This window comes from Cryptotermes secundus, unplaced genomic scaffold (genome assembly GCF_002891405.2).
Source record: "Cryptotermes secundus unplaced genomic scaffold, Csec_1.0 scaffold565, whole genome shotgun sequence".
Taxonomy (NCBI): domain Eukaryota; kingdom Metazoa; phylum Arthropoda; class Insecta; order Blattodea; family Kalotermitidae; genus Cryptotermes; species Cryptotermes secundus.
In genome coordinates, this window is record NW_019731581.1 from 819,684 (window position 1) to 835,410 (window position 15,727).

At 38.0% G+C, this 15,727-nt stretch overlaps 1 protein-coding gene across 1 annotated transcript in view; it reads right to left on the reverse strand.

Annotated features, from left to right (window-relative positions):
• The window catches only part of LOC111867199 (E3 ubiquitin-protein ligase TTC3), a 69,540-nt gene that overhangs the window by 33,700 nt on the left and 20,113 nt on the right, over positions 1-15,727 (reverse strand). The window contains exons 9-16 of the mRNA XM_033752591.1: positions 15,138-15,325; positions 13,510-13,636; positions 11,547-11,668; positions 8,990-9,119; positions 7,235-7,395; positions 5,536-5,581; positions 3,678-3,766; positions 158-230 (exon numbers count right to left, since the gene is read on the reverse strand). Coding sequence (XP_033608482.1) covers positions 158-230; positions 3,678-3,766; positions 5,536-5,581; positions 7,235-7,395; positions 8,990-9,119; positions 11,547-11,668; positions 13,510-13,636; positions 15,138-15,325 — 936 coding nt within the window. The remainder of the gene's footprint in view (positions 1-157; positions 231-3,677; positions 3,767-5,535; positions 5,582-7,234; positions 7,396-8,989; positions 9,120-11,546; positions 11,669-13,509; positions 13,637-15,137; positions 15,326-15,727) is intronic.

Sequence of the window (15,727 nt, forward strand, 5' to 3'; positions counted from 1 at the left end):
TTTTTTTTTTAAATATTTTCATTTGCAAATTTAAGATGATCCCGATTTTTTTTAACAAATATGAAAGTAGTCAAAGCTTGTCTATAGTCAACTGAATATGCGGCTAATCCATTTATTTCCTTCACCAGAATTTGTGCTTAAAATTACATATACATACATGATCATCTGTATATCCAAAATTAAATTCTCTTAGACGCTTTAGCCTGTCGAGTCGCAATGCCAACTCCTCCCTAAAAGTAAATGTGACAAATTTAAGAATGAGCTGAAATACAGTATCAGGATAAAGCATCTCACAACAAACTAGCTTCTATTAATATGTTGTCAAGTCTCCTACATTTGCTTGTAATTATTTAATAATGCTGGTAATAACTCAGATTACAAAGAAAGCAGTCTTCTGGGATTTGGCACCGTGTATATGTGGTGTTAACCGACGTTTCAGAGGAACGTATCGCCTCCATCTTCAGGGTAGAAGAAAAAATATAAGAAATCTGCAAGCGAAGAGACTGTGCGAAATGGTAAAAGCAGTCTGCTTTTACCGTTTCTACACGGTGCCAAATCCCAGAAGACTGCTTTCTTCATAGTCACCGCCGTGAAAGCCTCAAATCTTACAACTCAGATTACATTGTCTGATGAGTCAGTGATACTGAGTAATGGCATCTGCCTGCATGAACTGAGGAAAACCATAAAAACCTATCAGGATAGGCAGTGTCCTCATCAAGGTTCGAAATGCCAAAGTATTAACTGCTTCGTCAACTTGCTTTGTAAATCTCCTATATAAATAATGTAAAAAATATAAGGTGTTCAAAATGTTTCTGAAATTCGTCTGCAAGTAATACTGTGATGAATATGCCCATTGACAGGGAACGAGCCAGAAAAAACGTTTCTGCAGATGGATTCTTGGAGACCAGCCCGTTATGGGTGATCAACAAACATTTCCTTGGATATGAGATTGAATGATGTTCTCTCTGTTGGTCCAAGCTGACATTATATAAGAGGAAACCCAGATTGGGTCCAGTCAGAATTGGGGCAGATCAGTTCGGAAGAGAGACTGAGATCAGATCAGTACTGAACGAGTCCTCAGTAGTCAAGGAAGAAGGGTCAGGCTGATGATTTATTGTGAGTTACTGTAATTTATTGTGATTACAAGTAACTGTAGAGGAGTGATCAATAAATCCAGTTACCAATCCAAACCCTCGCTTATAAGTCACCCATATATGTGACAATATCTTTCTTGACTTAGGTTTAATGCTTATTATCCCCTTCAAAATGGTCTCCTAGTACAGCAATGCACCTCTCATCATCATCTTTACCACTTTTGGGAGCACTGTTCAAAAGATGCTTGTGGTACTGTGTTCAAGTCATTCATTGCATTTGTGAAGTCTTCCACTGTCTGAAATCTGTGTTTATGGATTTGGAAAAAGTCGGGACGAGAGAAATCATATGAATAGCAGGGGTTGTGGAAGGGTACTAATTGCATGTTTTACCAAGAACTGTCTAACTGACAATGCTTAGCAGGTGCATTATCATGAAGGAGGAGTCAGCCTACTGCAGTGCACATTTTGAGTCACTTTCTTCATACTGCATCCTGCAGACGTTTCAGAACCACCAGATAAATACCTTGATTAACTCTCTCATCTACAGGGGCAAATTATAATGCACAATGCCTCAATGATAAAAAAAAACCAGGCAGCACTGATTTCACTCGTGAGTGCACTTGTCGTGCTTTCTTGGGTTGAGGTGAAGCATGACTCTTCCAGTGTGGGAACTGTTTGGTTTCAATGTCATAACCATAAACCCATGTCCAGTCACCAGTAATGACATTTCTCAAAAGATTTTCACCATCATCTGCTCTTTGGAGATTTTCATTGATGGAAAATCATCGCAGTTTCTCATCACCAGCCAAGAATATTTTCACAAATTTTGCTGAGACCCTGAGGCATTCTTAAATCTTCTGTTAAAATTGTGTGCCATACACCAATGATTATTCCAACCTCTTCTGCAACTTCTCGGACAGTCAGTCAACGATTTCCATGGATGTTGCTCACCTGGGCAATCAGAGGTTTGGATCTTTAAGTTGGCCAGACCACTTATCATCTGTTGCAGTTCTCCCTTTTTTTACAAGGTTTGAACTATTCATAAGTCTTCATGCGACTCAAGGCACCATCGCCGTTAAGATTCATGCAACATGTTATGGGTTTCTGCAGCTGTTTTCTGTACTTGAAAAAGAATTTAACACAAATTCGCACTCGATCACAAAACCAGTTAAAACAACTACACAGAATGCGCAATCCACTTCGAAAAAACTGGCTTGTGTCGCTAACGGTCAGGTTTCAAGGTCACTCAAACAGCACTTAACATGATTGATGCACTGCCACTCCACACTGTAATTTCAGGAACTCTTTTTAACACACCTCACATAAGTATTTCAAACTATTACCTATCACATCTGTAGGTATATTAAGCACAAATTTTAGCAGCTCCTCCTGGTTCAACGCTCAGACCCTACTGTGGCATCCTTTACCTTTATATGCTTTATTCTGGGTAAAAGATGGACGGGTGGACAGTTCTTTTTACTGCTGTCCCACTGTCTGCTTGTATTAAGATTACATACGGGACAGTATTTACTTGCTCCTTCTACAAAACAGATGCATGAAATCAGCGTACAATGGGAAGATCAAAGTGTGTTTGTCAATCCACATGTTCGATCTCCAAAATTATGACTTCAAACAAAGTTGGTACCAAAGGGTCTACACGAAGAGTTGTTCAGCATACCTCATTTTCATCTGTACTGAATCAATATAGCATCTGATTTATGAAGTTGAAAACAGGTTTTATTTTCTGAAAGCAGCATATACCTCCACACACAAACAAAAGAAGTATGACATAACCACAGATCTGATCAAGATTTATAAAATGAATGAGATGATATACATTTAATGAAATAAAAAAAAAACTACTTTTAATTTAAACCCTTATACAGGGCGTATCACAACTCAACGGCAAAACTTCAGGAACAAAATCCTCATGTAGAGAGAAGAAAAAGTATATGACAACATGGGTCCAGAAATGCATATAATTACAGAGTTGTAATTGTGTCTGCATGCCACCGAAAAGAATTGGCGACATGAGTGCTTTCTATCGGTGGGTCGCTTTCACTGGGAAGACAGCCTTTCTATCGGTGGGTCGGCTTTTCACTGGGAAGACAGCTCTATGATTATCATGATGTCACCTGTGATTTCTTCGTGATACATTTTCCTCTGCCAATTCTTTTCAGTGGTGTGAAGACACAATTACTACTCTGTAATTATATGCATTTCCAGACGCATGTTGTCATAAACTTTTTTTCTTCTCTCTATATGAGGAGTCCGATCCTGAAGTTTTGCCGTTGAGTTGTGATACACCCTGTATAATGTAATATGTGCAGATTAGATTTGTCATCAATTCTGTACCTGTAGTAAGTGAATGTAAAGAACAACACACCAGAGAACTATCCGGATGTGTACCTACAGGCTGGAGTACATCTGTCCATTCATCAGGCTGTACAGTGATGAGGGAAAGGAGGACTGAAAACTACAACTTTTCTTCCAGCAAACTCAGCATTTCCTCAATTTCTGTTACCTGTACTGACATTAAATTTAAATAAGCTTTAGTTATTAAAACTGTCATGTTTTACTTACGCTGAGCTGGTTGCCTGTGTTTCCTGTGATGCTGTTTGCACTGTTTCTGGGAGAGTTTTCTTTATTTTTGTAACCGGCTTACTTTTTGGCTGAAATAAAAAAAGTACATTTACTCATTAGCTAACACTCTCATCCAGAACTGGGCAGTTCCCTTATAAATGGCTGAATTATTTGTCCTTTAGGTCCAGGATGGACCACTCTCTCTTCCAAGAGTAGTTCTGTAGTTCCACAATTTATTACACAGATATTAACATGCAGGAAAAAAGATAGACATATCACCCCGACCCCCCACAAACCATTATTGTAATGTATATGAAAATAACATAACAAAGGAAATTATTTCTCCCTGAGCAAGTCATAAAAGCTCTCAGTCACACCCTGAAGGAAAGCAAGGCTTTTCCAAAGAATGAGTCTAACTTAGCTTTCCTCTGTCCATTACTTTCCCTTAAAAAAGCCTTCAGGGACTCCTGTTCTTTCATAGTTACTCCTTCCTAATTCATGTTCTGGAATATGTGCTCTTTCAGGACCTATGATTCCGACCGGGTGGTTCATGGCTGTCTCCTCTACCCCATTCAAAACTAAGCACCATCTGACCATTCTTGTCCTCCATAACCCATTTTATCCCACCTTTCCTATGGAACATCTCAGAAAACTCCCTGTAAGCTGGGCTCTTCTTACTGTTTTGTTATTAACTGTCTCCCAACTTTAAGAAAAAAAGTCTTCTAATGTTTGGGTAACCTCAAGGAAATTTAAATGGCACACAGCAAAAGTGTCTGCCAGCAATTTTGGGCATGCTGCAAACAAGTTATTCCTTTGCCTGTCTGAACCTTTGTACAAAGGACACAGCACACACGTAACATCATAATGCATATAAGCCCACACACCACCAAGAATGACGACTCCCATCCACGGGAAGAATTGACAACCAATGACTTACGACAATTTGAATTAAATTTTAAATAGTTTAATAGTGATTTAATCCAAACATAAGAAATCTACTGTGGGAAAAAGTGGTTATAATTCCTGTGCTATGTATAGCCTGTTGGCATACTCAATTATTCTGCATGTTTGTTTTTATACGACAAGTGCCATCGTAACTAACACCTATGACAATAATGTGAAACATATATCTGTGAATAACACAATTGAAAGTGAACATCAAACCAGCTTAATTAACAGTGTCTCCTGCCGTATGAAAAGTGCCTCTGATGATGGTTTTAATTAAACCGAAACATGTAAGGCAAGAATAATAGAAGTGAAATGACCTCTATTGCCGCACTGGATGGAAAATTCTATTAACTTTCTAATTAATAGTGCAGCGAACCAGAATGAGACAATTCAAAATAATGGTATTAGCAAGATTAGTATATCTTAACATTACCACAGGCCAGACTCCTTTTTGGCTTGATTATGAAAGCACATTAGGCACTCATCTGTCTTACAGTGCACTTTCACAAGTGAAAAAAAAGACTCCGATTAACCAAACAATCTGCAGTGCAGTAGGCCAACAACTTTTCTGGCATACCTGAAGGGGTGGGAGAAAGACATGCATCTTCAATGCTACATAATACCCTCAGCCTCCGTAAACTACGGAGCAACAGGCCTACAAAGCATTGAGGAGCTGACTAGTAGAATGAAGTACAGCGTCAGCCATTCAGGCAAAATCAAATGTCTGCAATGCGTAGAACACATGACCTTCAGAGTAACTACCGCATATTCAAATAAATTTTCTATTTACCAATAACTCAGCCACATGACATGGGTGTGTTCAACAAACCTACTATACAAATAAACACGTTAGTTCACGAAAGCATACACTACATACATTCCTTGTGAACGAACATTAAATGAACATTACCTTTTCCTGAGCAGCGACTTCGGTACTTTTTTCATTCTTCCTTTTCCTGAAAGTAATGACATGCAGTTAAAAAATAACTGAAGAAACAACAAAGTCTGGTAACTGACTTTGACCTTATAATGTAGGCTAGTGAAGAGGTTGATATTTACAAAAGTATATAAAATACAAATTACACATTTACGAAAGTATATAAAATACAAATTAGGAAAACATGACACATGAAAAATACTAAGCACTACTTAAGTATACAAATACAAAACAGTGCTAATTCTGTCTGGCCCCAGGACAATATCTTAAAGTTGTGGGAAGTTTCCACATCCTGGTCTCCTGATAAGCTATGCTAGCAGGGGCACAAGCTCCTGGTAGGGACACCCATGCCAGACAGGTTGTAGGGTAGGGGTTGGATAAAAGGTGGCATCAGGTTCTCCAGGTTGGAGGTTGGGCTTGAGGATATCAACTTCAACTTGGGACAATATATGTTTGGAAGTCTAATGATACATGCCTGATGGAAAATTTTGGGAAACAACTACAGAAAGGTGCTTAGTTTATTCGAGTCAATTAAAACTGGAATTTAATAAACACAGAATTGCTACTGCATGAGTTCAAGAAATTACATGAAAAGGTGAGGAAATTTTACTATGCTTTAAAGTGGATGTATGGATAATAAAGCATTTGGAATAGGATTCTTTGTTAATAAGAAATATAAGCATGAAGTGAGTGGCTTAGAGACACTGAATTAAAGGCCATATTTTAAGAAAGGAAGGTTGAACAATATAATACTATGTGGTCATGCATTAAATTAAGTGAAGGACGATAAGGTAAAGATTCCTTCCACGATAAACTTGACAGGATCTATCACATAGCACCTGCACATGACACAAGAAATTCAGGGGGAAACTTAATAAAAGGATTGTTACAGATGAGTTATTCAAGTCAAGTACTGGAAGACACAGTTTGTGTGAAATATCCAACAGTAATGGGCTGAGATACTGTTTCTGGTATCAGTAAAAGTAAAGTAAGGCTATCCCTGTAACAGGCTGTGAAGGCCCATCGGGTTGTGAGACGCTGAGGGTCCGACAGTATCTAGACAATCANCAGCTTCAGCGAGAAACAGTGAGTATCGGAATAGTCTCCGCAGAAGAAAGCTTCGGATTGCCCGTCTAAGAAGTCAGTTTGGAATATCCGTCTATGGAGTCAGTCTCGCCGGAATATTGTAAGCAGTGATTGTAGCACTGCAAGTGTAAAAAAAAATCCAATGACCTCATTGGGACTTGAACCCGCGATCTTCCGACTTGTAGCACAGTGCCTCAACCGCTATGTTACCGTGTGTCCCTTGTTTCTGGTATCAGTACTATCACAAGCATACATTTTCCAAATAAGAAGATACATAAGGAAATATGATGATGTTACCAAAAGTCATTTTGACTATGTGCTGGCAAAAGACATGCATCAAATCTCAGAGATGAGAGAAAATGGGATCAGAGGAAAGGGAATTGGGAAGTACAGCAATACCTCGCATAGTCTGGCTTCAATCAGTCCAGATTCACTATAGTCCGGGATATTGGCGGAACCGATTACCCAGACTATAAGAGGTATTACTGTATTTGTAATATGACAACCCACTTTAGTGAAATGTCAATGTAGAATGCTGATGTTGAAAGTTCCACACAAGTATCAAGTAGTTAATTGTCTTACTTACTTTGCTTTCTTGGACTCTTTAATAGGTGTCTCCACCTTTGGGGCTTCAATGGAAGTCCTAACAGTTGCATCATCACCCACTATCTCTATTTTTGTTATTACGGAACATTCATTTGCCTGGGTAACACAATCTGTTGTTGGGCAAGATCTTCCTATAAAATCCTGAAAAACAGAAAACAGGACTTCAAAAATATATAAATTTTCAACATAAAACATTTCTAACACTTTAAATTATAGTCTTTTTACCTTGCATATTCCTGTATGGTAAGATTATAGGAACTCACTCAAGGAAGCAGCATATATATGGCAGAATTCCAATCATTCCAATAACAGTGATGTGATGTGATCACATAACCTTACTTTTATTTTTTCAAAATAAGGAAAGTAGACTTAAAAAGACGTAATGGGCAACATTTAAATCACAGATACAATCTGTACAATCTTTGTACTACTTATTTATCTAATATGACTTTTCCACATCCTAAAGTATTGGATTTTATGGAAATAATAGATGAGTCATGAGTTTCACACTGGGGGAGTTTTGTTGTATATATGGCTGATATGTTCTTTTATTTTGTTTTATATTATGAATGCCTTGACTTGTTCCTGTCGGAATGGAATGCTTGTTTTTTGTCGGAATGGAATGCTTGTTTTTTTTATCTGTGACTCATTCTATATCCAATGGTTGTTTCCCAGCCTGTATCTGGATCTATTTTTGAATTTGAAATAAATTAAATTGAATTGAATTGAACTGAATCATTAGGGGGCTGTTAAGAGTCCCATGGCTAATACACATATGTATAATCGAGTCTCCTATATGTTCAAACTGTCACATTATTTCCTCTAATTATTGCCAATGAAATCGTTTTTGTAGTGACTTTCTATTGCTGTGATACACAGGTCAGTATTTCAGGGGAAAGGAGGCCACTGCATGAGAAGTTGTACATGTGTACATCTCACCTAGTACCGTTGCAGCAGTCAAATTAAAAGAGGGATTCAATGGGCTATACATGTAGCTCAGGCAGGGGAAGTAGGAAACTAGGAACCCAGGAAGCAAAACAAACGTTTCAAATATTATAAATTTATGTTTGTTAGTTTTAATAAAAAAGTGGATGGTGCCAGTACTCATGTTTGGATGTCATAGCCATTTATAAGCTGTATATAGTAGTTTGTATAATTTTTTTTAAATGTTGTATTTATATATTGCTTATGATTGTAACAAATGTTGGTAGTATGCTTGTAACTTTGTAGATTTATTTTGTTTACTTTTATTACTGAATGACTTGTCCAAGTGTTACTATGTAGCAAAACGGACAAAATAAAATACAATACATTTTTTTATTTGTTTGAGGGTTAAAAAAAGGTTCATGATAATTTATCACTTGGACCCAAAAAGCGATGAAATGGAGGAATGACAATATTTAACAAGAAAATTAGTGTTTTCCATAGCAAAGAATTTTGTTATTTTGGATCAGCAAAGTTCCCCCAATACTATAAAAGGTTAATTAATTCCGTCCAGTGTGACTGATCAGTCATAATACTGTTAGTGTGACGGACTAGGATGAAAGAAATCAAACTTCCCTGAAAACTCATGATGGAAAGAGAACTGTATAGAGTTCCTGTAAAAACCACTTGGATAGAAGACCAAGATGAGGTTCAGTTGCCAGAGAGGCCGTTATTTCCTAAATGTTATGTCACATACAGTTAAATCTGAATTAAGAACTTATCTATTCTATGCACTGTAGCACGAAATTACCTTGTCAGACAACTTCCCTATTTCGGTGGACATTATAGCTTCTTTATAGTCTTTCCAACACCCCAAATGGTATTCTATTCTACATTTTTCTTGACAAATTACAGTAACAAAACCACTAAAATCTGGATCACTGTAAAAGAAAATCAACAACATGGTTATTTAAATTTTCACATTAGAAATATGTGTAAAATACAGCATCAATGACACAATGACTTCATAAAACTTTTTAATAATATTATATTTGAGCATCCTGTTACACTCGCACAATATATATGAGACAAACTCTGTCTTAAGTGCAACAATTTAATTGTAGTTCTTTCTTCTTTCCTTCCTCCACACTACATGTTTCGGCCCTAAATGGCCATCATCAGGTGTGTATTCTTACGTAGCTGCTACACTGCCTGTAGTTTAAAATTTAAAATCTTTCTAATTGTATGTATAAAATCTTTATTAACCTACACGCGTTAATTTGATTTCTAAAACTGGCACTTTTTTAAAACTTTAATTCAAGTTAAAATGTCTATAAAATTTCTCCACATGTAGTGAGGAGGAGGGAAAGAAGAAAGAACTACAATTAAATTGTTGCACTTAAGATGGAGTTTGTCTCATATATATTCATAAAACTTATTTGAATTTAACATATGTTGTACATATGGCACCTACACATGCTTATACTATTGCTCAGAAGCAGTTACATTTAACTCCTCAATTCCAAAAATGCTACAAGTTCTGAGAACACTGAACTGTTCTTCATTTTAATATCAATACAGGCACTCAAAAAAGATTATATACTGCAATAACCACATCAATATTTTTTTTTAATTTACTGCTGTATTATGATAGACATAGTTTGATACTAGGGGATAGTCTTGATGATCATGCATTTCCACCATTTTTGGATATAATGAACATTACTTTGGAGGATTTTTTAAATAAATTGTATGAATTCTCATTATATAAAAAGTTGCACTGCACCCAATGATTATACTATTTTCAACTCTTAACCCTCTGAAATCTTCTGTCAGTCTCAACCCAAAACCAAGGGCATTACGTTCAAGTTCAATGCTGGGCAAAGCCCAAACAAATTTAAAATTCAAACTGAACTGAAATTGGACCTTGAGGAGTGTCACATACTCTTGAGCACAAAGAAGATACTCTATCAAACTCAGTCTAACATTCTGAAAGCCATACTCTAATCCAATATGTAGTACAGTCAATAATTTTGTGGACTGGTCACACAGTAGTGCTGTTATGTACTACAGCAGATGTGTGGAGCCACAAGATAGGCCATGACCATTCTTCTCTCATCCCAGCAAGAAGCAGTTGTGCGCACACTGTGTATTCAGAAAGGAAGTCGCTGTTGTGAAAGGTAGTTGTCTGCGAGCAGCAGAAATCGAGAATGTCACAGTTTGAGCAATAGGAAAATGTCAAGTTCTGCCAAAAATTGGGCAAATCCTCTAGTAAAACGTTTCAGATGATCAAGCAAGTGTACAGGGAAGAAGTCTTGGGTTGTAGTGCTGTGTTTAATTGGCACAAACATTTTGCACAGGGGACAGATGATTTGGAAGATTATGAGCATATCAGTCAGCCAAGAACAGTTAGAACTGAACTCAAGATCGAAGAAGTTGCAATGTTGGTTCCTGCCAACCACTCCCTAATGGCAGACGAAATCACAGCAGCAGCAGGGAGCAGCCACGGTACTTGCACACAGGATTCTGTCTGATGACCTGAACATGTCCTGTGTTACCCAGCAAAGTGTTCCACATGTCCTAACACAAGACCAATGTGATGACTGCATGGGCATTTGCAGTGACCTGATCGACAGTTCTGCCAATGATAGGATGTTTCTCAACTGAATCATAACAGGACACGAAACATGGTGTTTTCTGTACGATCCACAACTGAAGCAACAATTGGACACCTGGAAATCGCTATCATCGCCAAGAAAGAAGAAACAGTGACAGGCCAGGTCAAAAGGCAATGTTTTTGACTCATCGCTCCCAGAAGGAGCAACTGTAAACAAGCACCACTACAAGGATATCCTTTGCCGTCTAAGCAATGCAATTCGTCGTAAGCGTCCTGAGCTTTGGTGCGGGAAGAACTGGCTGTTGCTACATGACAACACCCCTGCACATCGCTCCGTGCTTGTCTAAGAGATGGCAAAACAGCAGGTAATTGTTTTGCCGCACCCTCCATACTCACCTGATATCACACCATAAGATTTCTTTCTCTTTCCCCCATTTGAAAGAAAAGCTACATGAGCATCACCACCACCACAAGGGAAGCTGTATGGGACTTTCTTGCAAGTATCTCTGAGCAGTGTTTCCAGTAGCTATAACAATGTTGACAGACTCGCATAGTGGCCAATGGCAACTATTTTGAGGGAGGACGTGGATATGTGTAAGTGTATGTCAGTATCTTGTAATAATGTGCAACAAAACACAGGCCACGAAATTACTGACTGTAGTGGTATCATACTGAATCTGACAATTTTACAGCTCAAGCAAAATAAAACAGAACTACGTATAGTGTCATATATTCAGATGACTGAACTTACCTGTAGAAAATATGTTCCGAAGGAATTATATGAGAACTAATTTTATGACACTGATTGTATTTACAAATCGCATCAGGTTCATGGTAAACACGACACATTTTAAGTAATCCTTTTAGACCGTCCTACAAACAGAACACAAAAATCAATGACTTGAGCAGACTTCCAAAACTATCAATGAGTCCAAAAAGTGTAGTAGTAATGGACACCATTCTTATTTCCCATTCTGTGTACGCAGATTTCAATTAGAGTCTGTTATGCTGACCCGACAGTTCCAGGTTTTTCTCCATTCCTCCAGGATTGTACTTTCAATTCCAATCACAGCTAGCTAAACTGTACCTGTTGCCGAATTACTAAACAGCATATTGTGGCAAATCAACGTGTGATCTCAAGTTCATATAAAATGTCATAAGCTTAGAGTTTACGCACATATAACTGAGCTGCTCATGTGGAAGGGAGGCCGAGGAGTCTACTGCTCCTCCCCCATCCGTCATGCCACATAAATTCTGACTCCTAATGGAATAAAGACAGGGGCACATGGTAGCATAGTTGGTTGAGGCACTATGCTACAAGCCAGAAGGTTGCAGGTCTGAAACCCAATGAAGTGGATTTTCTCCAATTTACCCAATCCTTTCAGCCACATTATGGCCCGGAGTTGACTCAGCCTCTAACATAAATAAGTACCATGAATCTTCTTGGGGGGTAAAGGGCGGCTGGCACATAAGGCTGACAACCTCACCGCCATCTGTGAGCCAACTGTCTAGAGAAAATGTGGGAGTCTTGGCATCTCACAACCCTATGGGCCTTCATGGCCTATTACAGGGATAACTTAACCTTTAACGGAATCAAGACACCTTACCCTAAGAAATTAAAACAGAAATTACCCAGAATATAACAGATGCTGGGTATGCTTTCTGTTGTTACGCATGAATTCTTGACACCTTTGTGAAAATTTTTCATACATGCATTGAAGCTCATTTTCAGGGGGGAGGGGGAGAGCCTGAAACTTGAAACCCCTGGTCTCCTGTGCTGCACTTCCGAGGTATTTTCAAGGAGAACGTTCCAACCTGGCATGGATTTCATCCAATTTCTCTTCAGTGAGAACTCAGCATTTTGATTTATGGCCATACTCCTAGTAACAATTAAATTGGTGTTAATTTTAAAGATTCTCCTGACTACAGTCTTGTTGATTCCACTAGAAGTGTGAATCTCGATTAACTAAACAAAAGATGCGTTCGCCTCCTCCACTTGAGCAGCTCAACAATTTGTGGGAAGATTTAGTATGATCTCACAGCACATGTACTTGGAAATCTTACATAACTGCATATTTTCTTCAGCATTGAATTAACTGACCCTGGCAGTTCTATTAAAGGAAGTGAAACACAAACATAACAATTCACATGTCAGATGTAATTCTTAATAAAATATTAATTTAATGCATATAAAAAAAAGTGAATACTCGGCTTCCTAAAGTAAGTTGTCTGTTTCATTAAGGCATCCAGCATTTGAATACATATTAATATATTCCTTCAGTATTTTTTTCTTTGTGTCAACCCTCACTACATTTCTGAAATAAGGGTTGTTAAGATTTTAATTTTGATGCCAGTTTCGGAGAACATACAGTGAAGATACAGTACACTTCATCTACTTGAAATTAAGGAACTCTAGTGAAATATACTCATGCTGATATTACTATCGGCATTGTAACAAATGAAAATTATTGTCTTCTGAGATGTGATGTCATGTAGTTTGGTACGTGGTTACCAATGTTTCACAAGAAATATATGCCTTCATCTTCAGAAGAGTACTCTGAAGATGGAAACAGCAAAGTTCCCCTAAAACACTGGTTAATTAGTTACCAGGTGCATGGTGTCACATCACACATCACACAAGACAGTAATTCTTATAACATACATCATGAGAACCTCAAGTCTGACACAGCAACAAGTATCTGATGCAAACCTACCTCGAGACCATTTCTTGTTGTTTCTGAAATAACATCGTTAGTTCCCGGCCAGGAATGAGTTTCAAACGTAACTCCTCGTTTCAAAAATAACAAACCCTTCTCCAAATGTTCTGCTGCTACTTTATATCTAACAACAAAGAAAATACAGGTATACTGTCAAGCATTTAAACCACAACTCCACATTACATAATTTCAGCTTCACATAATTGGAATATTTCACTTCAAAAGAGATTTTCTCAATTCTTTATCACAGCAAATATGATAAAAAGACACAAAATATCAGTTTATCACGTAGCAAAGTAAAGAAATTTCCAAGTATTACAGAATATATAAATACATACTGAAAATGGGGAAGCAGCAGATTACATCCTCCTCTCCCCACCAGAGAAATGATGACAGAATTACCACACAATGTAGCCAATGCAGATTTTCTATTACTGTTCTAGAGATTGGTTGTCATAATACACAATATAAGACTTGGGAACAAACATAAGAACATGCTGAAAAACTGGTAACTGTTAAAGACAGTGGTGTGGAAAGTTCAAAGATGAGCAAACAAATGTTCATGTTGAAAAGTGAAGTGGCTGGCCATCTGCAGTGAGTGATGATCTTGTTCAAAATGTTGACCAAAAAATTTGAGAAAAACGGCACTTATAATTTCAGAAATTTTTTTGTGAATTTCCACAAATATCACACGCTGTTCTCTACAAGTTTGTAACAATTAGGTTAGGCTATCACAAATTTTGTGCAAGATGGGTTCCGAAAATGCTCATGGGTTCACATAAAATGCAGAGAATGGTTTCAACTTTTGTAAATATTTTTAGAGCGATACAACAAACACGGTGACAAATTTCTCAATCAGATCATATGAGCAACAGCTGATGAAACCTGGGTTTTGTGACTACTGAAACCAATGAGCGGTCAAAGCAGTGAATACACACACATTCACCACACAAGCCTAACAGTTTAAATAAACGTCTGCGAGAAAGCTGATGGCAGCTGTTTCCTGGGACAGGAAAGGAGTGCTGATAGTGGAATTCATGCAACAAGGGACTACAGTAACATCAGAAATGTACTGTGAAACACTAAAATGCCTGAGTATGGCCATTAAACACAAAAGGCACAGAATTCTGATATCCAATGTAGTGCTGTGCCATGACATACAGCTGCTCACACTCAAGCACTGCTGAAGCATTTAAACTGGGAGCTGTCAGACCACCGTCCTTACAGCCCTGATCTTGCTCTGCGTGACTGCCATCTGTTTACCTACCTGAAGAAATGGCTGGAATCACAGCGCTTCAACAGTAACAAGGAGTTGATGGAAGGTGCTGAAGTGCGCCTAAGCTCACAGGTAACAGACTTCTTTTACAAAGGCATACAAAAACTTATTCCCCCCTACGATAAGTGCATCAATTTCAGTGGTGACCACACTTATAAATAACTTATGTATATAAATTTTCTTCTCTTTGTTTTGATAACAGCTCACCAGAAATTACTTTCCGAATAGCCCTTGGATTTCAAGTCCTCCTGAAGTATAGTGGATAGCATTTCACATCATGTTTCAGTTAACAGCCAGATGTTTCTTCATGTAATCAAAACCCCTTACTGGCATGAACAAAAAAACATACCTGTTTAATTTATAATACGCCCTTCCCAAGCCATAGTACACAGCAGGGAATTTAGACACCCGATTATCTTCAATATCCTTCAGGTACTCCACGGCTTTGACAATGTCTCCATAACCAGCCAGTTGAATCCAACAAATGCAAAGAGCGTATTTTAACACGATGAGGTCTATTTCCTTCATCTTGAAATTCTGAAATTGGAACAAACGCTTAACTAAAAACAATTATACTTCAATTCTAAAGGGTTCGATGATGGTGTATTATACTCGGAGTTATGGAGTTACTGGGCTTTGTCCAAAGTCTAATATTCTAAAACAACAAAAACAAACAAAAAACAAACTCCACGGCTTCAGTCCGCAAGTGAACCATACCAACCAAGCGACCGCCGCTTGACAGCGAAGTGAGTATCAACTTTAGCAGACAGAGGGTGTCATGTAGGCAGCGCAGCAAATCCCTAAGGCTGTTAATCTCGGTTTTTTAGACTGGAGCCACTATTTCCTTTAAATAGATCCTTAATTATCCTCACGAGGCTGAGTGGACCCTATTCCAGACCCACTACTTCTCAGAAAATCTGGTAGCACCAGGAATCGAAC